Consider the following 25571-nt stretch of genomic DNA (forward strand, 5'->3'; position numbering starts at 1 on the left):
TAGAACGCCTTACGCCCAGCCATCAAAATATTAGGGTATTAAGAGTGTGTGAGGTTAGCCGTAATCTTACAATTACAGGGACGCTAGACGCCCGGCCCAAGCTGAGAGTTCCCCGCAGGGTTATCATTACATTGCCCGAGCCATAGATCCAGTAGGATCCGCACCGTTCGCTTTGCATGAATAGAGCAATAACAGGAGCAGCTGTTAGTACGCCATGTCAGAGAGAAGGTAGTTACTGATATATCGACAGCCTGTATCTCCACCTGCATGTTACAGCACAGGAGTCTGCCTGCGCTTAAACAGAGCGACAACAAAGAGAGGAACATTTTGGATGCCTGATGCTTCTTCCCTCGTGCACCATGGATTCCCCATCAGACCACCGCAATCCCACTCTGGGCGGTGGTGTGGCTAAACCTCGAGCCAAATATCGCACCTCCTGTGACCCTTGCGCAGCGTCCAATGTCAAATGCTCGAAGCAGTAGCCCTATTGCGCCTGCTGTGTCCAGAACGGAATCGGATATAAGTGCGCATACGGCTGCTTAAGACGCGAAGGCAAGCCACCCGGTAAAGGTGGTGAGAATAAGTTGAGACGCTATTTCTCTTCTGACTCGTGGCGGTCGCTGGTATCTGGCCGACATGCTCAACGCGGATTTCGCGAATCTGATGCAGGGCGGCTGGGAGGAAATCGCACACTCTACGGCTGCATTTTCATCGCGTGAGGGAGCGAGAACTATCCTGACCATTAGCTCGTCGATTACAGAGCTTCCAACGGACCTTCGACGGATGGACCCCGGAGAACCTGGGAACTACTGTGAGCAGATTCGATATGCTCGCTTGTCGTCTGCTTCCTCAGCACTCGCAACTTGTCTGCGGGTTGATGATGAAGTATGGCGTCGTGCGCTACAGTATTGTATGCTTCTGCCCAGTCCTTGACTTATTGTATATATTATTATTATTCCTAGTATCAACGTCCCTGTCGTGCTTGGAACTGACCCCGAGTACCAGGAACACGTAGTGATGGATCACTGGCATCTCCCGCATCGGAGTCCGGAGAGAAAAACGAGATATAAACTATTACTACTTAAGAAGCACATTGCTTGTTGGATTGCGAGGAGGGTGAAGAGGATGGTTGAAACAGTGAAAAGCTGAAGGACCTGGTTTAATCTTAAATAATAAATCCTATAATATCCCGAATATCTAAATAATATAAGATTCTAAATTATATTATTTTATCACTAGATTTATATAGATGTCATCAAGAGTATTTTTATTGTTTTTATTTGAACTAATATTATAGTATAGGCTTGTTTAGATCTTTACTTCTTCTATAACTCCACAGTATTATCCGAGTGATAATGTTCTTACGACCTTGCTAAAGAGCAGCAGAATTGATGTAGATGAGGGTCGGACAGCACTTTGCTACACGCCCAGTGTGAGAGAGCAAACTCCTGTCCCGTGCTCAGTATGATCAACAGACCTGGGTTCGACGAATTCCTTCCCGTAAAGAAGCAGAACTAGATTTACTAATACCTTACTAGTTATGGAGTAGACAGGCTTGATGTTGATAGCAAGACTTATTCCGGCGGAAAGTATGGACCTTGACAAGAGCTATTTAGCCTAAGATAGACCCATGATCTCTGAGTAATAGCTGCACAGCTAAAGATACTTGACAACCATGCATGACCGATAATCAAGGAATACATCAACAAAATCAATAGCAGAGGACAAGAGGCCGATAGCTTGCTAGAGCTGCCCCATTGGCCTGCGCCCGATGAATATTCCGGGGGATTCTTGATAATGCGGTAATACCTGTTTAAGCGCTGCGGCAACAGGTCCAGCAGCCCTATAGCGCAGGAGATTTAATTATCAGTTGCTTGTTATGCCAGAAAAGGTCTTTGTGGTCGGTACATACATTAGGAAGCTGGGTTGAGCGGGTGTTAGGAGGACACGGGAGGCCGTTGGGATCATCCAGGCAGATATTAAGGCAGTCGGCATTGTTTTTCAGCGAATACTGACTCGCGTCGGCAAGGACAGTGGAAAGGACCATGGCCATAGTGGCGAAAAGGATGGAATTGAGGTGCATCTTGGTTGCTCAAAGTTTTGGGGGGTTGTAGAAATGGGTTGTAATCAATGATCATGGAATATCGACCGCAAGAACATTTCAAACACGGTATTTATATCATTCAAGCCTCTCGCTAAAGCATTCAATTTCATGGACTCTGTTCTAGAAACAGGGATAGGAAACACTAGCCTTGATTAGGAATGTTGTACAAGAGATACAATATTTACCTAATAGCTCCAGCTCAGCTGGAGGCCCGAAGAATGTGTCTACATATGCACGGCGTTCATCTATTTCCGCGGCAATCCTATCTTTTCCAGTACTGCGGGGTACGAATACAGGCGGATTTCAAGTCTAAACCTAATTTTCAAGATCTGATGAAGCCTACATGAGCATAAATACTGGCGAGGGATCATGTAGATCAGTGTGTTCCTATTCAAACCCTCATTTTGAGAATCCAATCATACAGGACCAACCCATACCGATACTGCCCCAAGGTAATAAGATGTATTCTCTGAAGGTTATTCAGGCAAGCAGGCCCTGTCTCACGAGCTCATTCTCTTTTTCCTGCACGCTTTGCCAGTGGCTGGCTGGCAACCCACTTTATATGCACGTTCGAAGGAAAAGCTCGGCATGCAGCCAGTGTCTGACGTAGGACAACCCACAGCCCCTTGATTTAGTCAGGGGAATCAGAAGAATTACACATCTTGATTCCCAACCCGACTCAATATGCACTTCGTCTCCTGCGGTGAATGGCCATAATCAACCTGGATATACTGAGGTTTTGAAATAGCCATGTAGATTAGTTTCGTCCAGCATAGATTTATTACTATTTTGCTAAGCAAGTAATAGGAGCAATAGTTTCATGTTGTGTCCAGTGTACAAGGATATACCAAGTAAATATTTAGGAAGATCACTGGAGCCAATCTAGAGAGCCAGTACGAACCATCATCGTGCCCGACGATCGTAACAAACCGCTCATGCAACTTGTCATCACGATCTGTGATATGATGCAATCAATGAGCTGCGCAAGCAGATTTTGGAGATAGCTAGCCAGCCACCGGATGCACATTGCTTTTGTTTGAGTGGTCAATCGTCTCGTGAGGAGATATGTATGCATATTCCTCGTCATCAGCAGCAACACGTCCCGCTTCACAGGCACATTCTTGGTCTTCAGCTCGCCCTTTCCTCCAGACTGTGGGTCCCAAGCGCTCCGATCCAGACAGGAGGGGCACCCCCTTCCTGCCATTCAATTAGTGCTCTGAAGCCATACAGGATGCATGTACGTATTTGATGTCCAATGAAGGTGGGCCAGTTTTTCAGCTTCCCTACACCGCTATTGAAGGTTGCAAATCGTCGAGCCCTGTTTGACTGAGATTTCATGATGCAGATCACTTTGCATATGACCTATAACATAAACCCCGCTTTCTTTTACACGCTTTTCTTAGCATAATATGTTGTGAGAATATCACATATATTCTCTATAAGAACTGCCTGGTTCTTCGCTTTGATATATTCATACCAAAGGGTTTTGTCGGAAGGGAAAGAACAAGTTCGCAGAAGTATCTTACAACCGACCGGACAAAATGGTGGACCAGAAAAACATACAGGGAGATATTTGGTATGTCAACTTCCTTCTCTTTCATCCCAACTATTTACATTTGCCCATTGGCGGACTCTGGATTCACCTTTATCAGAGCTAACAACGTTAGGCCTCGTCTGCCCAAGAAGGCCGAAAGATTTGTGTTTTTTCGAATCACCAAAGTGCAAGAGTTCAAGAGCAGCCTGCCAACAATAGCGAACTTCCTAACTACATCACATTCAGCTCTCAAGAGCCGCAGTGACATCTACAAATGGAAGGCTGAGGGTACCCTCAAGGACCTCATTCGTCTAGTCTCGATTAATCTTGCCTTCTCTGCTACTGGCCTGGCCAAGGTGAGTAGTGGAAACCTGGTTGTATAAGAGAGGTGCCTGCTAATATCAAGTAGCTGGGAGCCGAACGTTTCAACGATGAAGTTTTCAACGGCGGTCAGTTCAAAGACATGACTGCTCCGTCGCAGGGCGAGACAGCCGAAGACCATCAAGGCCTTGATCCCCAGGACGACTGGGTCCCTGAATTTAAGCCAAGCGGTGGTGGTATCGACGGTGTTCTTGTTGTGGCGGGTGATAGCCTCGAAAGTATCGATGGCATGATCCGCGATACAGTTGATTGGGTTTTCAACGTTGGAAATGACAAGCAAAGTATTGAGAAGGTCTATACTAAGACCGGCACAGTCTACAAGAACCATCTTGAACAGTGAGTATTGCTAAAGCATTTCTACATATAGGCATAGGTGCTAATATCTGCGGTGCCAGTTTTGGATGGGTAGACGGTATTAGCCAGCCTATGGTCAAAGGACTTGACGATGTTTCGGTGAAGGCCAATGCCCCTGGAATGTCACCGATAGATCCTGGGTATGTCAATTTCGCCTGGCTTTATTGCATTCTGTTAAACTGACAAACCTTGCTCAGAATTATCATTGTCGGAAACGAACGTGATGGGAACAAACATCCCGAATGGGCCAAGGATGGCAGCTTTATGGTCTTCCGGATTTACGAGCAGCTAGTTCCCGAGTTCTATCAGTAAGTGTTCCTATTCAAGTTCACTACCTGCTTGCTCCATATTAACAAGTCGTCCTTTGACATTTAGTTGGTGTGCTATGAACTGTCCAACTGGCGCTAAGGAGACAAAGGAGGCGCAAAAAGCAGGAAAACCAGTTGAATGGAGTGGACAGTCAATGACCGAGATGGGCATGTTCTCCTCGCGATTGGTAGGACGGTGGCCTGAAGGTTAGTATTTTGATAAGAACGTCAGCGCTTAAGAAGCTGATCAAACACGGCACACTAGGTGCTCCAATGGAGCTTCACCCCAAAGAGGATCCAAATTCCGGCCTGTCACTAGACGAGGATGAGGAAAAGAACAGAATAGCAGTCAAAAAGTCGCTTGGACAGGATGGACTAGACCGGTTGAAGACGATTAAACAAAAGAACAACACGGATGCGTTCAACTACAACCCTGCTGACCAGACCAGGTGCCCATATGCCTCTCACATGCGCAAGACTGGCCCTCGGGATGACCATCCCAATTACACCAAACATTTAATGATGCGCCGGGGAATTCCTTATGGACCTTGGTGCGGGGACGAGGAAAGAAGCAATGGGGTAACAGAGCAAGAACGTGGCCTTCTGTTTGTCAGCTACCAGAGCAGCATTGACGACGGGTTCCGTACCCAGCAAAAGCGTATGTGCACCGCTTCAATCTTGTGCAGTGATGTTCCTCTAACGCGTAGCAGGATGGGCCAATGCTCCCGATGGCCCAACCGACATGGCAAAGCACAGTGGCGGTAACAGCCAGGGGATTGACCCTATTATCGGTCAAGTTCACCCGAAGCATATCAGGGAGAACACAGATGGTCGGATCCATGCCAAGTATCGAGACTCTGCTCCTCAACTTCACTTCCCTGAAACGGTCTATGGGGAAGTTGGTCCCCAGGTCTATGATAAAAAAATCGATCTGGCCCGGTTATGCATTCCCCACGGCGGAGAATACTTCTTTTCCCCCTCCATTTCCGCTTTGAAAAATTACTTGCCATCCGTTTGAAATGATCATGAAATTCCTTTCGGTGTGATGTCTCTCGATTTTATTTTTATACATATATCTTCCAGACGATCAGTTTTAAATCGCGAAATTTCGTAAACGCGCCGCACCCAAAACAGAAGAGACCCAGACATAATGCGGCCGATATTGCCCATGTTTCCCTGTAGAGCTTTTGCTCGGGCTTGTTTACTTTTGTCGGCTCGCGTGCTGCGGCGATACAAATGAAGCGGTACTCTAGTCGGGGCCCGCTGGGGCTGGCTCCCCTTGCTGGTAATACTTTGGGACTGTTTTGTCTCGGCTTCATGCAAGGAAAGCGCATTTATTGTTTTGGCGGCACTCGACTCGACGTCGTCTCCCACGACCTTTATATTGGTTCTGTTTGCGAATCACGTCTGCACCAAGAAGAATTAGAATGTTTGAAGATTGAAGCTCTCGCAGGTAGCATGTCCATGCTTCTATAGTTTCAAAGGTTGGTAAGTTATGGGATGCATTGATGTCAGCATCAAGGAGGCGACTCACGGTACAATCTAGCCTCGCGACTGGACCAAGGCTGGCGTCGTCGCGCCAAGGCATGTTACCGGTGTTGCCTCAGCTAGTTCCGCTTGAGAATACAGTCTCGTAGATTGTAATAGAGATGTTGAACCTTGCCAAGTTGCTCTATTGAGCCAGGGACCTGTTCCCGGCAGTTGTTGTGTGGGTGAAGTCAGCTTTGCAGATGAATCTTGCTATTGTTTTTGGAGCAATGGTGATCAGATACCTAACCAGTGGAGAAGTGATTCAGTCCGACCTACGCTGTTGCACGTTGCTTACATTCCTAACAGCGGTAGCGAAGCACGGCTCGCCGCTTCGAAAGGCAGCAATGTCCGCGGTGACAATGAAGGCGCTAAAGTTGACTAGTTTGTTCTTTACTATGTGCTGTCCGTAGGCAAATGCCTGAGTTAACTAATTGTGCCCACCTAAGCAGCTTGCAGAGACCCAGTCGGAATTAACAAGAGCTGCCTGCCAGCGGACCAATCTGCCTTCGACACCGTGTCAGCAACTTACATATATGCCAAGCTTGCTCCACCAGTTGACTTTAGGCGGAACATTATAAGAATGCTGCACAACTGGGCATTGGGCAACCAACTACTGCCGGACGTGCGACTGCCAAAGTATTAACATGCCTAGCAATATGTTCGCTTTTGTTCTTCTGCTTCTCACTGTTCTCACCACCGGCGTCCTTGGTGTCCACGCCCCGTCTCTGCACGAAGTATACCAGTTTCCCAACGCCACATGGGTTGAGAATATTGCCGTTCGACCCAATGGCAACTTGCTGGTTACTCTGGTCAACACCCCCGAGCTCTGGGAAATCGACCCTTCTGTGCCGCATAAGGCATCTCGCGCACGTTTCATACATCAGTTCAGCAACGCTGAGATGGCCACCGGGATCGCAGAGCTCAACCCAGATGTCTACGCCGTCGTAGCCTCGAATCATGTTTGGAAAGTTGATCTGACACACAGCAAGGATAAAGAGCCGCCGACCTTGATCAGCAGAATTCCGCATGGAAGTTTGAACGGCATGACGGTTTTGAACCGAGAAGCCGGCCTGCTTGCCATCGCCGACTCTCAACTCGGACTTGTGTGGTGTGTCGATGCCAATACGGGCAACTATTCAGTCATGCTCAAGGACGACACGATGGCAGCAAATACCGACGTCGGGACTTTGCTGGGAATAAACGGCGTGAGAATGTTGCATAATTACATCTACTATGTCAATACTCCTCTGCGACTATACTGCCGCGTGCGCGTTGACAGGCTTACTGGTCACGCAGTGGGCCCTTATGAGATCATCAGCAAAGGGGTCAGAACTGATGATTTTACAATTGGCCCGGACGCAGTCGCGTACCTTGCTGGCCTTGACGATAATGTTGTTGCAAGGGCGCTTCTTGACGGCACGCAAGAGATCATCGCTGGGGGAGCTAACTCATCTGCTGTTCAGACAGCAACTTCGGCTGCACTTGGAAGGAACGAGAAAGCCAATACTTTATATGTCACGACTGGTGGAAATACCACAGACTTGTCCGGCTACACTGGCAGGGGTAAGATTGTGGCAATTGCTCTGGATGCTTGAAGCGGAGACTGGTGCTCTAGCACATCGCATATGTATGTAATTAAAGACTAGCTGGCCCTAATTTGGGGGTTTCATACTATGCAGTCCTCGCCTAGGATGAAGTCGCACCTGGGCAGGCGTAAGGTGGACCCTCATCAGCGCTGTTCTCCACTGTAAGCAGGCTGCAGAAGGTCTGCGGATGCGAAGAGTTAGTGGACATAAATAAGAACGTTAGAAGCCCAGACGATTCCATCTCAGCCGGCGGGGTTACCATCGACCTGGAAAAGATGAGATCTATTCAGGTAGCTGCTGACCGGTCCCGGGTAAAACTAGGCAGTGGCCACGTCTTGTATAGCCTCTATTCCGGACTCGAAAAATACAACCTGACAACCCTTGGGGGCCGGGTCGCCGGTGTTGGCCTTGGGGGGTATGCAATTGGGGGCGGCTTTTCAAGTTTGTCACCTGCGTATGGCCTTGCCATGGATAATATTTTCGAATATGAGGTTTGTTTGATGCCAATTCCAAGTTAGGGCTGGGATTTGCTAATGAGTTGATGTTCAGCTTGTTCTTCCCAATGCAACGATCGCAAGGGTCAATCAGCAAACCCATTCGGATCTATATTTCGTATTCAGGGGTGGCATGAATAACTTCGGAATCGTCACACACTTTACGATGAGGGCAGTCCCGCAAGGCCAAGTATACGGCGGTAGCTGGGCGTTTTCATCGCAGACCCGGGATGCTGTTTTACAACAAGCCTATGACTTGACCACGGTGTGGAAGAATGATACCACTATGGCGTTCTACTACACTTTCGCATATGACCAAAGCCTGGATGACTTTAGTATTGCAGTGAGCCAGGAATATGCGTATCCAACCTTGGATCCCCCCCGTTTCGACAGCTCAACAGCCTGCCATCCGAGTCAGACACTCTCCGCATAGATTGGCTAAGCAATTTTGGTACGGATGGCATCTCCCCTGGTGGTGGTCGGTCAGTTTCAATCAACATACCTCTGTCGGGCTCGGAATGATAGGTGACTGACTTGAAACAGGAATCTGTATGCGACGGTGACATACCAACCATCTGTCGGCCTCGACAGAAAGTTACAGGACATCTTGATCGAAGAACTACAACCGATCAAATCAATATCAGGGTTCTCTCCCAGCCTTGCTATCCAGCCTCTTTACGAAGCAGCCGTCCGGGCAAATCATGAACGAGGAGGAAGTGCTGCGGGAATACAGGCCGAAGGCCCTCTTACTGGTATGTCACAGACAACTTCCCATGCAATTTGGACGTCAGCAAAGTCTATGAAGTTTTGTAAAGTCCAGTCTCTTACTCTGCCAGTTGTACTGTTTAACACGAGATGGGATGATGAGAAGGATGATGACGCTATTAATGCACTCGCAAATAGGTGGCTACAGAGGTCACTTGCTGCTACTAACGATGCGGGCAAGACTCATCCATGGCTTTACATCAACTATGCCAGTAAAGCACAGGATCCGTTTGCTGGCTATGGAGAGGCCAATTTGCGCAAGCTGACTGCTATCCAGAGAGCGGTTGACCCGAATGGAATTTTCACCTCAAAGGGACTATGCAGGGGTAATTTCAAGCTGCTTTAAGCTTCATGATAGTATAAACCAAGTACCATGTCTATCTTTTAATAACTAACATCCTCCGCCCAGCCAGCACCCAGCTCAATAACGTAGCCTCTCCCCCGCGGCAGGAACAATCCGTATAACCCCCCGAACGACTTTATTCCCAGGGTTAATAATCGCATTGATTTCACTCGGATGCACCCACGCAAACACGGTCATTGTCAGCGCCATAAGCAGTGCATCAAAGATATACAGATAAACCTCATGCGACACCAGATACCCATCATTTCCCTGCGCATATTCTATCAGGCGGAACGCGCAGCGGACAAAGATGAGAAGGCTGGCCGCATATAGCGCATGGATGTGTCTCTCCCACGGCGGCTGAGTATGCAGAACCTTGCGGGAGAGATCCTTCCTCATAGCGAGGTGGAATCGTACGCTGGTGTACATGAAGACGGAGAAGAAGATGAGCTGCACGACGAGGCCGACGATGATGATGTTCTCGCCTGTTGTAACGGCCGAGAGGGTGCCGGAGGTCATTATGCCGCCACCTGTTGATAGCAAAGAAATTAGCTGAAGGCGAATTTCCCCGAATCTATGTAGCTTGAACATACCAGCTCCTTGCATGATGAATGAAATTATATCACCTAGTAGGAAGGTCTTGGTCAACCACTTCCGCCGGATCCAACAGTGTGCCTCGCCGTCGGTGGCGAGGACTATTCTCCCAAGGGCCATGTAGATGCTTGCTGCGTAGAGGGTCGGAGCGATAAGGAGAAGGAGGGTTTGGAGGATATAAGGACCGAGACTGAACAGGGGACGCTGTTCGGTTCCAGACATCGCTCGCTGCAGGTTGTGCTGTCAGTTGTTATCCGTTACAGGGGCGCGATGAACGTACTCCGATATATCCAACCCATTCCACTGGCATGATAATTAGCTTTGATGTATGGGATAGCTGCTGTGCGGGTGAACTTACTGTAGCCACCGACGACGAAAGGGATGAAGAACCAGGTCTTGGTCGGGATCATCTGGTATGTATGCAGGCCGGATGCGAGGACGAAGAAAATAACAAAGAAAACAGCTGCACCGACCGAGGGGTCATAGCGGTAGAGTTGAAAGTCCTCGGCTGACATGTTGTACGGGAGGTTAAGTCGAGAAGCAGTGTATACAAGACAATACAAGAAAGCGTTACAGCAAATCTACTTTTCTCGAGGCTTGACTTTTGATATTTATACGCACAAACCCGTCCATGAGAGACTACAATAAGCACCAACGTACGCCACAGAGCGGGTGCCTGGCCAGGGGCAGATTCGAGACCCAGAAATAGTATATAGTTGTGGTTCTTGCAGCGTACTCGTAGTCGTATCCGCGCTCGTGTTCGTTTCACCCAAATCGGGAAATATGGAGACCGCAGTCCCTGGTAGACGGCGACAAAATTCAACATAAAGAGGGTTCTCTGTCCTTAAAGTGACCCTCCCCAAGGTCTAATCAGTTTAAACTAGACAATCGCTTTGCACCATAAATCACGCAGAATGGCGGATGCAAACATCGACTTCCAACTGTACAGATACACCCCATCGCAGGCCGCAGCAGGGCTCTTCGTGGCCTTGTTTTCCATCACAACACTATACCATGCCTATCAGATAGGAAAGGCACGAGCATGGTACTTCACAGCGTTTGCTGTGGGCGGAATCTGTACGTCGACAAGGGCTAATCTCCATGGACGCCTCAACCGAAGACTAACGCTTCGCACAGTCCAGATCATCGGCTACATCTGCCGCATAATCGCACACAATGACAAGGAGTCCATCCCGGTATACAGCATTCAGGCAATCCTCATCCTCCTTGCGCCGCCGCTCTACGCCGCGTCGATTTACATGGTGCTCGGCCGCCTGATCACATTTTTGGGGGCGGAGCACCTGAGCGTGGTTTCGGTACGGTGGATGACCAAGATATTCGTGGTCGGGGATGTCGTTGCCTTTCTCTGCCAGGCTGCAGGTTTGTTAAACAGCACTCCTTACACCCGGGGGACGCTGCTAACCTGAGTGCGATCCCTAGGCGGCGGCGTCATGTCCAGCGGGACAATCGAGAACTACGAGCTCGGCGAAGACATTACAGTTGGTGGCCTTGCCGTCCAGCTGACCTTTTTCAGCATCTTCGTGGTAACGTGTGGGATCTTCCACCGACGTATTCGCAGCAATCCAACTGAGCAGGCGAGTGCGCTTGCGGCTCGTCTTCGCTCAAAGACAGCGCGGACATGGGAGACCGTGCTGTATGGACTGTACATTGCGAGTGCTCTAATCTTGGTTCGCTCGATATTCCGCCTTGTTGAATATGTGCAGGGAAACGCGGGTTATCTGATCAGCCACGAGGTGTTTATGTATGTCTTTGACGGGGCGTTGATGTGGCTGACGATGGTGGTGATGAATTTTGCCCATCCGTCGATGATTCTGGTTGGGTCGCAGAAGGACAGGAATGCAGAGATGCAGCAGGTCAATTCAGAGGAAGGGCTGGGATGAACTTGCACATAGTATCTACGGAGTATACGGGATGGCAGTCAATATACTGTCAAGGCAACGGTCCGTAGTGGAGCATTCGGAGATATGCCGGTACTTCAACCCTAAGGAGTGGGCCAATTAGAACGCCCTTATAGGCAGAATTAATTCACTAAATTCGCCACGTATTTGTCCTGACTTCTCAGCAAATCCCGGCTGCCTATTAAGTATATTATATTAAGCACCACAATTCTCCTTATCCAACCGCCACCGGATTGTCCTATTTTGCCAGCATGGCCACGCGCAGGTCGCATAAAAAGTCCCGCAAGGGATGTGAGCAGTGTAAGCGAAGGAGAATCAAAGTGCGCAGACCTTCTCCCTCATGCCAGCCAGTGTACTCACCTCCATCCAGTGTGACGAGGATAATCCATGCAAGAACTGCAGCCGTCGGGGAATGGAGTGCACCTTTGACAGCCAGGGCAGTCTCACCCCGACAGACCGACCGAATGAAACAGGCATCCTGTTCGATCTCCAGGCTCGCATGCTGGCCTCCGAATCCCATTCCCATGCCCAGCAAGCAGGTGAGGCTGTGGACCCCTTCCGGTCCTTCAATGAAAGGATTGAGAGAGGAGCATTCTTCCCGCAGGAATGGACAGGCCAGGATTTTGAATTGATGCATCATTACACCCTCTACACCTGCAAGACAATCGCCAGGCGGCCGAGCATCCAGGAAGCCTGGCAGGAGGCTATTCCCAAGATCGCATATTCATACGAGTTTCTCATGCATGGGATCCTGGCCTTCTCTGCCCTTCACCTAGCCTATCTCAAGCCAGAGAGGTACAGCTACTATCTCGCCAGCTCTGGATTCCACATGACCCTCGGGCTGCGTTCCTTTCGCAGGATTCTCCTCTCGCCCACTGATGACAATTGCTGCGCGCTGTTTGCGTTTTGCAGCTTTATCATGGTCTATATCTCGGCATCCCCTGCGGAGCCTGCGGAGCCCGACTTGGGCGATGGACTCGACTCGATCATCGAGCTTCTCGGTCTGTGTCGAGGCACCTTGGTCCTTGCTCCATACCTGGAGCTCATCCAAACAAGCGCCCTCCAACCCCTTTTCCTTCCAGAGTTTCGTGGTGACTTGTCAAGTGGAACGTGAGTCCCCGTCAACCAAGTTACGTTGCAAAGGGCCAGACTCACAGCCTGAAACAGGAGCTTCGGATATCGATTTGATGGATTAGAAGAGCATCTCGCCCATCTCCACCAGCTCATCCAGTCTGATATCTCCGACCCCGCGTTAACGGAGCCCTACCTTAGAGCTCTTGATCGTCTTAAGGCATCCTTTGAGACTATCCGCTGCTTTGAATCGTCCCTTGAGATCGGCCTGCTATATATTTGGCCGCTCTCGGTAGACGAGCCTTTCTTCGATCAACTCAGGCAACGGGAGCCTGTTGCGCTCATTTTTCTTGCAACTTACTCTGCTCAGCTTCACGCGTTCTCCGATTACTGGTTTGTCGGTCAACAGGGGAGTGCCTGGCTGTCGAGGATTTCAGCTGTCCTGCCGAATGGGTTTGACGAACTGCTTAGGTGGCCGAGGTTGTACAGCTCTCAGGACCCGGTTTTCTAGTCATTACCATGTCGCCGAGGGGGTGGAGTAAATGGAGCTACCGTGCGATTTCTAGACCCGGTATAACAATGGACGGCGTATGAGCATTGTCTCTGCATGTAACGTACGGTCTAAGCTACATCAGACCACTTCCAGCAATGCGTCGCACTCCAACCAGCTTAATCAAGCCATTGGCAATTCCTACCTAGAAAGGCTGGGGCATTAATGGCTTTCCTAATGTCATTCATCAAGGGGCAGGCCCGGTCGTTGGCCATCTGGCAAATCATCGGACACATAAAAGAGAAGCTTCAATTGTTTCCCCGCGATTCTACCAAGCCTCCATCTCCAGCGAACTGGGCAGCGAATATATCAAACGGGGACATTGCTCATCTCTGGCAGTGGATCTCGTTCGATGAACCTGAATCCTCAAACAAATGAATCCTTATGAAGAGCTCAGGTTTGTTGTCGGACACAGGCAGTGTTGGTGAAAACCTCCTCTAAATGGAAGGTTCATCACAGGACGATATATATCTGATTAGTTGGGCGTTTCGCCGGTTTTCAGGTTCTGTGATCAACTGGTGGCTATTCAAGTGTTGTCAATAAATCGAGCTCCTGATAAGAGCGCAGGTGTCTAGGACTTGATAGCTCCAAAAATGGCTATAGTTCAATATCTGGGATGTTCAGTATAATCTGACTTCAAGCAGGGGGACGTGCAAAGCTTCCGTTACGAGTTAATACAACAATTCACAGACAAATAGCATCAAATATCTCCTAATTAACTATAATCCAGTAGTTATAAATTAGCTAAAATAGAATTAACGTATAATTCTTAAGTGTTATTTATCATACCTAACCCAGGTCCTAGAACTATATAATAGTATAGAAGGCTAATACTAGGTTAAATTTATATAATTATATTGGAGAATTTAGTACTAGATAATAATTAAATTAAATAGCTTTACTATTTAATTTAACTACTTATAAAGACAGCCTTTCTCGTCTAGATTAATCTAATCTTAATTAGGATAATTCTTCAGGCCTGTAAGCTTATTAATTATTTCTTTAGTCTTCATATAGGCCTCTATACACAATCTGAATAGACCCAAACGGAAACTACCAAAAATACAACTTATTAACGAATATGACCTCTCATGGCGTAATTTGGCATCGACTTTATAATAACAAGGTCGTGTACGGCACCACTTGCACATCACCAATGATTCCATTATCCACCAGCCCTGGCAAATTACCCAAGGCGTCGAGGAGACGTGTCGCTGGCTGGCCCATAAAGGTAAGTTCATCAATCAGACTACGTAGATAGTTCCACATAGTGCTTGGCGCTTCAATCTGCACTAAGTTCTGTCGACCATGTACTACGTACGGGCTGATATCGACCTGCGGGAACGCCGGGTCAAGGGCGGGCAGCGCCTTACCATTGACAATCACGCGAGCGGCATGGACAATTCGTGGGAGGCGCAAGTAGACGCCCTCTGCTGACGCGTGGTTCGACGGTGGCCAACCAAAGCTGGCAGTGTAGAGACCGACACCTGACGTATTTGTCAAGGATGGTATCTCTGCCCATGAAATCAGTTTGGCCAGCGACTCGGTCGTATTGCGCTTAACCGCCACGACGGAGGCATTGTTCAGGTTTCCTGGTGCCTCCCAGTGCTCCACAGCGAGGGTCCATCCGGTGAGAGTGAAGGGTGCTGTGGCAGCGTGTACCGACGAAGGGCCATACAGGCGCCCATCCGACAATTTGATCGGGGCATCCCACAATCCGTCTCCAATATGGAGCTGGACGGTGTTATTGGGGTTGTAGTTGTAGCCGAGCACAGTCCTTGGTAACTGGGTGGCATGCAGGCGGCGGTTACTGTGCCCAGAGTTATCAAAGGCAAGCAGGACAGACTGGTTGGCATGCAGTGTTAAGGGGATGCGCGTGCGATTGCCGATAGTTTCATAGAGTAGAAGAGGCTTGCGGCTACCTGTCCAGGCGTCGAGCAGGTATGGAGTAAGTACAGTAGCCACATCGATGGTGCCTACAGTTAATGTGTCGGCGTCGTTAAAAATAAAGCACGAAGCGTCTCCGTTTCCTTTGCTATCCTCGCGCCAAATGGCATACCAGGTGCCATTGGAATTTACCTCGACGGTGGGGCGCAGCCCTAGGTCCTGCAGTTTCTGCGCGACGCCGGTAGCTATGGTCGAGTGTACATTATCTGTCTTTTTCAGGGTAGTAAGAGCATCGGCAAACTCCTTCAGCGACGAGCCTGCAGCAGCAGAATGGTACAGGCCAGGGTCACCACCACTGAGAATGACATGTAGGCCCTGCTGAGCGTAGGCTTGCACTTTCCAGATGGCTGCAGGAGACATCTGTGCTGTGCTGGGAATTACCAGCGCGCGATAGGCCGGGCCGTCCGGGCCGAGCAGCCCGTCGCGCACCGTCGCAAGCGGTAGGTCAAAGTTGTCTGGAGAGATATAGTTGTACGAGTAGCCTGGCAAGTGGGTTAGCCCAAGTATCCGGGGCACGGTAGGGAGTTCAAGCGAGAATCACCGTAGTCTTCGAGGTCGGTTGAGTTGTAGACAATGTCGAAGAATGGGTCCGTGGCTGATGCTTTATGATAAACGGCGACGTCTGTTCGTAGCTGCCCTGCTTGCTGTGTATACTGTAACCGTCCGATATATTGTAATGCTTCCTCGAGGCCGTGGTCCCAAACTGGATCCTTATGCGAATACTGACCCGAGTAGAGGTAGATGAAAGCTGTGTATCCTGGCCATGTAGTGTGGTAATAGTCTCCGGTGTAATCCTGACCATGTAATACGAACCGATTGACGCCAGCTGCTAAAGCTCGGTGGATGTTCCACAGAAGAGCGGTTAGTGGCATGCGATAGGCCTCAAGTAGCACAGCTCCCATCTCATTAGAGACGATGTTTCGCCCGCCGAGTACCGCGGGCCCGACAAACTGGCGGTAGGAATCGACGGTTTTAAAACCTAGGCTCTCACACTCTGGGACATCGACGAATGGGACGTTAGCTGCCATGTCCATAGGTAGATTGTATGAAACTTGTGCTGATGACTGCAAGCCCAACCGCGAGTGCATCCAGTCTGTCAGCGCCTGTAAGTACTGTTGGTATCCGAGCGCCAGGGCGCCGCGGTAGTCGTTAATATATCCTTGACCCTTGTCCGCAGTATCAAGGACGCATTCGATTGCCCCAGGGCTGTTGGGCTGGAGACCGAGGTTGTTGTTACGGAACATGACAAGAGGTAGGTAAGTATGGAGGTCATAGCCGTATCTATCAGTAAATAGGGCGGGTAGGGAACGCGTCCAGGAGATATTACATGGTGCCTCAATGCTGTCTTCCCAACCTAGAAAAGAGGGCAAAACAAGCAATCGATTAGTGAGTAGCCCAGCAAAGTCATCGAGCCGCACTTACCATACACGCCAACCTGGCCTAATAAATGCTCAACCTCCGGGGTCAGCAGATGCGTTTCCCAAAAGTCTATGATAGTTTGGGCACCACGCTTGCTGAAGTGGTCGACAGTATACGACCCATTATCGAAGATAGTTGCCGCCGGCTGGGCTTCCACCACGAGATTTTTGCTCAACGTGTGGTACTGATAGAACGCAAATAGGTGGTAACTTGCATTGGCCTGTCGCTGGATTTGAGCTGTTCCATCTGCCGCGACGCCATCAACATGATTTATCAGGCTGCCGTCCCGCAGCGTCATGCGCAGGTAAGACGACTGGGGTGACGGTGACACGGCGCTTGACGTGCTCTCCAATGAGATATTTCGTGTCGACAGCACTTCGGCTGACACGAGTGCGACCAGCTCACCGGTACCCCAGCCAGGCACGATGCCCTGGAATGAACCGTCGGCGGCCAGGGCGGTAGAGAAGGGGGCCTGGTAAAAGGATGTTTAGCACCAGGCTATAGAAACAAAAATCTCTTGGACATGGGTGCACTAGGAGTGAGCTCTGCAACACTCACCAGATCCCACTGCAGTCCGTCGTCGTCAACAGCAGCAGGGACACCCTGGCCCTGATTCGGGCCCTGGACAAAATCCATGGTTAGGCCCTGCTGTTGGTGCACTTTGAGCGCGGCGACGAAGATGTCATAAAAGGCTTCGGTGCCAAAACCAAACGTAGCCCAGTCCGGTCCCGGCTCACCCATAGGGAGCTCGCCGCCATAGTTATAGAAAGGCAAGAATTCCACGCCACCGGCACCAATATTGCCGGCTGCCCGGATCAGCTTGTACTACCCGCGCGTCGACGCTAGCATCCGGCAGCCAGTACCGAAACTTGGGCCGGACGGCAACTGCTGGGTTTTCGAATGTGCCTGTGGCTTGGGCATGGGTCGTTGCCAGCACGCTGACAATCGCCAGCGCCTTGAAATGCTCACGCATTGGGGGCCAAAAAGGATGATTTTCCCTAATTGTTCGGACCAAGGGCTGCTAGCGGACAAAATACCGGGGGGCGCGAATGATATAATTTGAGGTGTTGGAACTGTGTTTTGCACTCGCCGTACGCAGTGGGCAGGGAGACCAACTGCGGTGTAACAGGAAAGTCTGTGGAAACTGACTGCGGAATTTGGTACTTTTTGTTATTTTGTTATAACCTTTGTCTAGAAATGCTTAGATCTTTATGATTCCTCGCAAATGACCACGAAACCCCGTCTTCCGCCATTTCAGGAAATGAGTACGAATACGGCCGTCGAGCCGGTTTTAGAATCGGTTTATCGGACTATCATGAGCCGAGGAGGCGCGGAAGAAGAAGCAACAAGAGTGAAGACAGATGCCACCCAAAATTTGGCCAATGCAGCTGAACCTTACGGATTTTCAGCTCATCCGCGCGGTCAGTGCCGCGCACAGGAAAAAAGCTGAAGGGCCCTGGCTTCCTCCCAAACTGGTAGGCCATTGGAGGGGCATTCCCATATTAGGGCATATCTCTATCATTCTGGCTTTCTGGTGGTCGGTGATATTTGGTCACTCTAGCTTTCGTTCAATTATCGTCTCCCAGCCACCAAGGCATCAGGAATCATATTCTCGGGTAGTTCTCTCGTGTACTGCAGGCAGTTCAAGTCTTCGTAAATTGGGAAAAGGTCGCATCTACCGGCTCAACTACAAGAAGTGTGAATATCGGAGCGTATCTCAGAATGAGCTGCTTGTTGTTGTTCCAACTACGATGCGGAATCATCTGAGGAGTCTCAATACGGGAAATAAACCCTCGCGTACAACTTGCGTCGCCTCCATATAATAACAAATCCACACTGGTCACATCCTTCACAAAGCAGCCATAACCCCGAGCAATGCGGCAACCCCATATCCCAGCTGCACCGCCGGCCTGCGAGCCCTTAATTCATCGGCAGGAGACGTATCCGCGTCATCAGTAGGGGTGGAATCCAATGAGTCTGCTGCCTGCGTCGCCGACTCGGGTGTACCAGTTTCCCACGCACTCGCAATATCATTCGCCTCCGAGACCATCGAGCTGTAAGAGTCGCCCGTTTGAACCGAGTTGACGAGGGATGTGGCCTCGCTGTAGATATTTGTGGCAAAGTCACCGCCCCAATCGGCTGCGGATGCGGCAATGTCGGTTATATCATCAATGAGGTCGTCAATCTCGGGGTATGGGCGTGGGGTTGCAGCCGCTAGGATGATCGTCGGGAGGAGGAGGTGGTGGGTGAGACGCATGTTGAGGGGTTTTGGTTTGGTATCGGGGACGATAACGATGAGGAAAATCTGAAGATATGGAATATAGGTTACTGCCTCCTCTATATATCCGAGACAATACACCGCAGCCTAGACTGCGATATCAGACGTGGCGAAGATTTGGACAGGAAGGCGTGGTAGGCTTCGTATCTTCGTACATTCGGGTGTAGTTCGGAATTCGGCGACCCTTGGGGACTTTTGCTTGGTGCATTCGAGATTGTTGAGCGTCAGAGTCCAATGCCAAGTCGACTCTGACGTACGTATTCGTATTCTTAACCCCATCCAGATGAATGCAGTGGGTCGAGTTTATGGATGTTGTTTCGCCCTTGTTCTCACGCTGAGTGTAGCAGGCGTCATTCATCCAATGGCTAATATCGTTGGTTTTGACACTTTTCAATCTTCATGGTAGATTCTAACGCTCAGATCGCATTCTTCATGTATGCCTAATATGCGCTCATGTGATGCTCAATGAGGCAGTGTCGAAATATATACACTATATGTTCCGGTGTCTGATTAGGGGAAACTTCAATTGCTGATGATTCTATCGTATATGATTGGCTCTGAAGAAAGCGCACTTGCCGTGGTCACTTACTGTGACTTGCTGTCACTATTTCCGCGGTTGGGCAGAGCCAGTCTAGTGGAGAAAAAGGTGTATACTGTATGCAAGAAGGGGGGTGCTGGTAGGACACCGGACATCCAATACTTCGATCACGCATTTTGGGCCAAGCAGAGATGAATACAGCACGTATTCTCTCCAGTCTTTTTGCCGAGAGTACTTCGTTAACCATCTTACAAGACGAGTCAAGCACAACTGAAAAAAATCACTGGTATTGAAATGGATGTGATGCTTAATGATGCAGCCTCTCTATAGTTTAACCGACACTAGGTATGAAACTGGCCATCTCCGTTATACCTCCACGGGGTGAAGCAAGCTTCTGCATGGCTCGCAGAGTCATTCACTGTTGTATACACGCCCAGAGAAGCACCTACAACCACTGTCAGTATCCCGGTAAAGAGAATCTGAATACCATGGGAAAGCCGACGTACCTGTGAAAATCGGCTGGATCAGGCCTGATGGCGCCACGGCAATTGTTTTTAATTGCGATTCATGCGCCGCTGGTCCGGCGGAGAACGCAAGATGTGTAGCGTTGAACGCTTTGATTTCCAGCGTGATTGACCCGCTCTTCCACTCCGATGCAACGTCCGCTATCGTAGGCTGCGGTGCCGTCAAGGCACCTTTACCCTGAAACCGGAGATAGGTAGTTGCTGTTTCGTTACTTCCCGGTAGCTGCACTATTCCTAGATCGAGGTGATTGTCAGTGTCGATGAAAATGGTGACACCGCTTTCATCTCCCAGTCTCGTTGGTGACCAGTCCACGTCAACACTGTAGGTAAAGAGTGAGTGACTCTGCCGCCGTAGTATCCGTGTTACATTGTCAGTGGACGTGTTCCCGGTTGACGACGGCGTAAGACAAAGTCCTCCCTTTGAGAATTCGTACGAGATGTTATCCGGTACTCCATAATAAAGGAAGTTGGGCGGGATTTCAGGTTCCTCGAGGAAGTCAATATCCTCGGAGTCTGTTACAGATAACCCTGGAATCGCTTTGTTGGAGGAGTTCTGTGGGAGTGGCCAGCTAGATATACGGCCCTTGACCTGGCTTATAACAGGCCACTGCCCTTGCTTCCACGTAACGGGATAAAGGACCGTCTCGCGGCCCATAGGAGCCGTCCTGGCTTGGAGGTCGAGGCGCATGGAAAGCGCAACCCCCCACCAATTTCCAGTGCCATCCTGGAACAAGTCGGCGTGTGCTACCGCCTGGAAATACTCGGTAGTATTCGCATTGGTCAGAATCGGATTCGCTGGATTCGAGTCATATTGCCCATTAATAGACCGGGACCGCGCAATCGTAGCACTATGGTCAAGTCCCGTACCGCCCTCAGCGATGAGAAGATAATAGAATCCGTCTTTCTTGTAGGTGTGAGGCCCCTCGGGCGCCAACCCCCCGGTGCCATTCCAAATATTCACCGGCTGACCAATTTCCCCGGTCTTGATATCGATGGTGGCTTGCTTAATCCCGGAGCGTACATTCCAGAGCATCGCCCAGCTGATATAGGCCTGGCCGTCGTCATCCCAAAAGATGCTGGGATCGTATCCGTCGGCAGTGAAGTAGACGTGGTCAGACCAACATTCGGAGCAGTAAGGTTGGTGGTGGAAACGATGAAATTGGTCCAGCGCGATGTATCGTTTGACGGGATGTCATCGTTTACACAGGTAGACACAATGTAGAATGTTCCATTCCTGTAACGAAGGGTCGGGGCCCAGATCCCACCGGCTGAGCCATGCAGGCCCGCAAACACAGGGAGCTGTTCAGGGCGGTTGAAGGCATGGCTTATCAATGCCCAAGACTGCAAGTCTCGGCTGGCCGTGATAGGAACACCGGGAAAAGCACGGAAGCTTGACGAAGCACAGAAGAAAGTATCGTCCAATTCCGGCACAAAAATGCAACTTGGATCGGGGTAGAACCCAGGCAGTATTGGGTTCGTCACCGTGGAATTTTGGGCCAGGGTAAGGAGGCCATAGCCGAGCCCAGCGATTGCCAGTCCCAACATTGTAGCAGTGGTGTGTTAGAGAATCCCCCTGTAGATGATTCACAGCGGGGTCCCTTTTGCGGCATTGATACATTTACACACTGTTAAGTAGTTCCCAATGGGCATCAGGTGGCGGGCAATACCTTACGTTGTACAGGATTCGCAGTCATTCTCCGATGCTCTATCGCTGTTCCATAGGTCGCGTGTAGATCTCAGTGCCCACCGCTGCTTCTGGAATGGGAAATAGATACGACAGAAACGACCACCGCGCATGAATTATTAGGATTATTCTGACTGGTATCATTACCCCACAGCTTACATTCCGGCTCCAAGTTACAAACAACTAGCAGGATGTGAATTTGCCTGTTATCCGGTTGACCTGGCAAGAAGTTCCTCTGAAACCATGCATTGTGTACTCTGTGAGAACACTTTCTTTTTTTTTTTTTTTTGATGGTTCTGTATACTCTATGAAACAAAACAGGAAGGGACCAAAACTGATATAATTATAATGTTCTTATTCTAATCGAACAGATTCATCCTAGCCCCTACGAGAACTTGATCAAACAACGTAGAATTTCTGTTGTTTTGCTCAGCTTTGCCCTGTGGACCGGCTGCTGGCGCCGCGCACAGGGTCTGATATAGTTTCCGTGGAGTAAAACTAGTCAAAGTAACCAGAATCACCAGTGTCTCTTCCGCATAGGCGGATTCCTGAGAAGAGGATTCTCACTATCCAAGGCAGAAGCCCTAGTAGAGCCTCACCCTTCCCATCTCTTCGACGCGGGCCTCAGTGGATTTGGTACATTTGAGATTCAATTTGCTGGTTGACGTGGTTTCTACCGGGCCCCAACAAGTGCTAGGTCACGAATACGATAATCCCCCATATATCTCTAACCCGACAGCGTGGCGGTTTCCGCTGCCCAGGATCCTGGAGAGCTTCGGGAATTTATATCCGAATAATTTTCGACCACCGGCATTTCTTCGGAGAAATCATCTTGTTACCGGATATATGAGCATCCAGCTAGGTATCCATCGTCAAAAGCTCGCACTTTGAGAATCAAAGGCTTGCAATTGACCATGAATGTTGATGGTGTTAAGGGTGTTCGTTTCATTAGTTCGCTGAATGGAAAAGTCCATCGCGTTTCGTAACTCCTCGCTTTGCGCGAAGAAAGTGCGAAGCTAAGGGTAAACTCAGCAGGTGTTCAACGTTTCTTCACCGAATTCCCAATATGATCCTCTGAATTATCCTCCAGTTTGTTCTCCAGTTTGTTCTCTAGCTTGTTCTCTAGGGCCGCATGTGCCACTGGTTAAAGCTTGGAACCACCCAACCCACGAGTCGGTGCCTTTACCCATGGGCAAAATTTCGCAGTACATGAGTCCCATGCATTCAAGCAGCCCCCCACCGACAATAACGAGGACAGCTCCACGATATCTCGGACCATATTCGACCGGTCTCCCGAGCAGCCAGGATTCTGCTTCGTGCTCGGGTGGTAACGCACTTTTCCTCCTTGTTGAACACAAAAAAAGGACCCTCTCACCAATATTGTTCTAATCGAACAGACAATGACGCCTGCCTGGGTAAAGACGTGGATATCGCATCCGAACTAGGTTGAGAAGCGAACTCCTTTTTCGACTGGTACCTTTGCTCATTTCCGCAAATATCTAGATCCGAAATCACTCCCGACTGTTCCCAGCAACGTCATGATAACTGCAGACACGAGATACAAACTTTACATTAAACCCTCGCTTTGTCCACGCAGTCCCTGTGAAGGGCGGTCTGGGTCAGCAAGGTTGGCTCTACGATGTGCTGGACATTCAGCCACATCTTCGCCCTGGAAGCAATACCATTCTTGTTCATGTCCTCCGCTTTTATTATCGCTCCTCCCAATTCGGTAGAAGCATTCCAAAATGTCTTCCGCAATCACCATCTGTGACAAGGCAAGTGGGTTGCCTGGTTAGAGTGGAGGCAGCGCGGCTATTATCTCGTCCAAACGGGTTAACGCATATGAAAACACATCTATTGACGAATCAGCATTCGCCAAAGTTCCCACCGGGTCCTGTAATGCGGTAAATGATACGAAGAACGTTATGAAGATGTGGACACGATTCTGTGACTCCACTCCATCCAAGCCCTGATCAGGCAACACCGAGTCACTATACTCGCAGCAGCGTCATATCTCACCCAGGTTTGGTTTTATGTCTGACAGGGTGACAATACTTGGATCTGCTCGCAGCCGAAAGGGACGGGATCTAGTATAATTATGTAACTGAGGAGGAGCTTTTTGAGGACTCAGCTCTTTGGGAAAAAGAGCGCCATTGACTGCATTTAAGATATCTACCCGTCCAAGAGCAAGCTAGAAATAACAGCCTAAGTACGTGGCTGCCAAGCGAACAGGCAGAGCTGTATTCCAGATGCGGTCCAGATTGTCATTCCATCATTCCGGAAGGTGAATTCTTCCCTCTGTCACTAGTGCTGCTTGGCCAGCGAGAAGAATCGACGATATACCATCTCCCCGCTCGTTCAGGAGTACCTCCACAGTGATATTGCTCTGCCGCTCAATCTCGGATCCCTGGTCGATAATGTATCGGTGTTTTCCATTTCTGCTGCCATCTTGAAGGGACAGATAGGCAGCCAAAGCGGCGGACCCGCTGCCGCACGCAGGATCCTCGAGATCAATGGCGATCATGCGGACACGAAGCTGTTGTACCATTGTCCCTTGTTCTGTGTGGGTAGAACCAATGTGGCGATAATACATTACACCAGCAAATGATGGGCTCCATCCTTCATCCAGATCAACAGTAGGACTTGGGCCTGCAGCAATGCCAGCGAAAACCTCCGGTGCATCAGTCAGGTCTGCGAGGACATATGTGACCCCCTTGACGATCGATAGAACGGGATATTCTGTCTGCAGACGCCCGGCCTTTGCAGCCGCTTGGAGACCTAATTGGGTACGCACGAGGTTTTCCACGGGAACGGGGTTCGAGTGAAGATGCACATTATGTGGGATCTCAGCCGAAACAATTTGGCTGCCAGGATTGTAGTGAATGCCAACAGGTCCTGCCTTTGTTATGACAGTCTGTGTCCTAAAGCCCTCTCCCTCTGCTGTTCCAGAGACGGGCAGATCCACCAGCAATCCTCGAAAGAGAACATGTCCGAGTCCGATAACCGGATGACCTGCGAAATGCATCTCGTTCACGGGCGTGAATATCTCAAGTTTGGGGGGTTGGCTTGGGCTGTCATAGTGAAGGAAAACGGTTTCAGAGAAATTGAATTCCCTCGCAATTGATTGTTTCTGCTTTGTGGACAGACGGTCTTCCCTGACCTTGATGACGGCCAACTGATTACCAGCGAATCCTTTGGCTGTGAAGACGTCGAGGGTAACTACCAACTAATCAGCTTTCCAGTTGTAGCCTTCCCGCAGTAGTCACCAACATACCAAAGGATGCAGGTTCTGGAGACATCTTGAAGATCCAAGACTGGGTATCGTCCATTATTCAAAAAAGAGGGGGGAGGGTTATTAATTATGGCTTAAAAAGTGGTGTTATCGATGACTACAAAGCATGTCCGACGATAGCCGAGCCGACATCGCTACGAAAATGGCAAAACAATTGGGTCGAATTTGTGACTGACCATTCAAGCGTAAGGCAACGTGCGGTGCTCGACCAGGTGTCCACCAGTGACACATGGCCTGGCAAACCCGCCAGCAAGCCCCTTGTTCTTGCTTGGACCAGCTTGAGCTATCATTGCTGTTGTCGGCAGTAGCAGAACCTGTCACCCTGGCTCCCGTCAACACTGTAGTCATGATTGGAT

General features: G+C 49.7%; 12 protein-coding genes across 12 annotated transcripts; 6 read left to right on the forward strand and 6 right to left on the reverse strand.

Moving 5' to 3' along the window:
- Positions 1-636: 636 nt before the first annotated feature.
- APUU_40012S (uncharacterized protein) lies at positions 637-933 on the forward strand (the record flags this gene model as incomplete). Its single annotated transcript, XM_041703036.1, has 1 exon — positions 637-933. One exon carries the CDS (start codon positions 637-639, stop codon positions 931-933), a length of 297 nt encoding a protein of 98 aa, XP_041555762.1.
- An 880-nt stretch (positions 934-1813) lies between these two features.
- On the reverse strand, positions 1814-2083 carry APUU_40013A (uncharacterized protein; the record flags this gene model as incomplete). The annotated part of the gene is made up of 2 exons (XM_041703037.1): positions 1814-1843; positions 1913-2083. 2 exons carry the CDS (start codon positions 2081-2083, stop codon positions 1814-1816), a joined length of 201 nt encoding a protein of 66 aa, XP_041555763.1.
- Positions 2084-3645: 1562 nt separating this feature from the next.
- On the forward strand, positions 3646-5699 carry APUU_40014S (Dyp-type peroxidase; the record flags this gene model as incomplete). Its single annotated transcript, XM_041703038.1, has 8 exons — positions 3646-3680; positions 3772-3994; positions 4048-4355; positions 4415-4513; positions 4571-4681; positions 4749-4888; positions 4947-5339; positions 5392-5699. 8 exons carry the CDS (start codon positions 3646-3648, stop codon positions 5697-5699), a joined length of 1617 nt encoding a protein of 538 aa, XP_041555764.1.
- A 1168-nt stretch (positions 5700-6867) lies between these two features.
- Positions 6868-7806, forward strand: APUU_40015S (uncharacterized protein; the record flags this gene model as incomplete). The annotated part of the gene is made up of 1 exon (XM_041703039.1): positions 6868-7806. One exon carries the CDS (start codon positions 6868-6870, stop codon positions 7804-7806), a length of 939 nt encoding a protein of 312 aa, XP_041555765.1.
- A 266-nt stretch (positions 7807-8072) lies between these two features.
- Positions 8073-9402, forward strand: APUU_40016S (uncharacterized protein; the record flags this gene model as incomplete). The annotated part of the gene is made up of 4 exons (XM_041703042.1): positions 8073-8288; positions 8347-8651; positions 8693-8773; positions 8835-9402. The coding sequence occupies 4 exons, from the start codon at positions 8073-8075 to the stop codon at positions 9400-9402; spliced, it is 1170 nt and encodes a 389-aa protein (XP_041555766.1).
- A 75-nt stretch (positions 9403-9477) lies between these two features.
- Positions 9478-10508, reverse strand: APUU_40017A (RTA1 domain-containing protein; the record flags this gene model as incomplete). The annotated part of the gene is made up of 4 exons (XM_041703043.1): positions 9478-9929; positions 9993-10221; positions 10274-10296; positions 10352-10508. 4 exons carry the CDS (start codon positions 10506-10508, stop codon positions 9478-9480), a joined length of 861 nt encoding a protein of 286 aa, XP_041555767.1.
- Positions 10509-10907: 399 nt separating this feature from the next.
- APUU_40018S (RTA1 domain-containing protein) lies at positions 10908-11894 on the forward strand (the record flags this gene model as incomplete). Its single annotated transcript, XM_041703044.1, has 3 exons — positions 10908-11070; positions 11131-11373; positions 11434-11894. The coding sequence occupies 3 exons, from the start codon at positions 10908-10910 to the stop codon at positions 11892-11894; spliced, it is 867 nt and encodes a 288-aa protein (XP_041555768.1).
- A 269-nt stretch (positions 11895-12163) lies between these two features.
- Positions 12164-13494, forward strand: APUU_40019S (Zn(II)2Cys6 transcription factor; the record flags this gene model as incomplete). The annotated part of the gene is made up of 3 exons (XM_041703045.1): positions 12164-12232; positions 12283-13022; positions 13080-13494. The coding sequence occupies 3 exons, from the start codon at positions 12164-12166 to the stop codon at positions 13492-13494; spliced, it is 1224 nt and encodes a 407-aa protein (XP_041555769.1).
- Positions 13495-14646: 1152 nt separating this feature from the next.
- Positions 14647-17872, reverse strand: APUU_40020A (uncharacterized protein; the record flags this gene model as incomplete). Its single annotated transcript, XM_041703046.1, has 5 exons — positions 14647-15962; positions 16022-16834; positions 16903-17371; positions 17458-17724; positions 17780-17872. 5 exons carry the CDS (start codon positions 17870-17872, stop codon positions 14647-14649), a joined length of 2958 nt encoding a protein of 985 aa, XP_041555770.1.
- An 876-nt stretch (positions 17873-18748) lies between these two features.
- APUU_40021A (uncharacterized protein) lies at positions 18749-19156 on the reverse strand (the record flags this gene model as incomplete). Its single annotated transcript, XM_041703047.1, has 1 exon — positions 18749-19156. The coding sequence occupies one exon, from the start codon at positions 19154-19156 to the stop codon at positions 18749-18751; it is 408 nt and encodes a 135-aa protein (XP_041555771.1).
- A 900-nt stretch (positions 19157-20056) lies between these two features.
- On the reverse strand, positions 20057-21784 carry APUU_40022A (uncharacterized protein; the record flags this gene model as incomplete). Its single annotated transcript, XM_041703048.1, has 3 exons — positions 20057-20160; positions 20222-21290; positions 21362-21784. The coding sequence occupies 3 exons, from the start codon at positions 21782-21784 to the stop codon at positions 20057-20059; spliced, it is 1596 nt and encodes a 531-aa protein (XP_041555772.1).
- A 2411-nt stretch (positions 21785-24195) lies between these two features.
- APUU_40023A (PhzF family phenazine biosynthesis protein) lies at positions 24196-25222 on the reverse strand (the record flags this gene model as incomplete). Its single annotated transcript, XM_041703049.1, has 2 exons — positions 24196-25142; positions 25198-25222. 2 exons carry the CDS (start codon positions 25220-25222, stop codon positions 24196-24198), a joined length of 972 nt encoding a protein of 323 aa, XP_041555773.1.
- Positions 25223-25571: the final 349 nt, after the last annotated feature.

Source organism: Aspergillus puulaauensis, chromosome 4, assembly GCF_016861865.1.
Source record: "Aspergillus puulaauensis MK2 DNA, chromosome 4, nearly complete sequence".
Taxonomy (NCBI): domain Eukaryota; kingdom Fungi; phylum Ascomycota; class Eurotiomycetes; order Eurotiales; family Aspergillaceae; genus Aspergillus; species Aspergillus puulaauensis.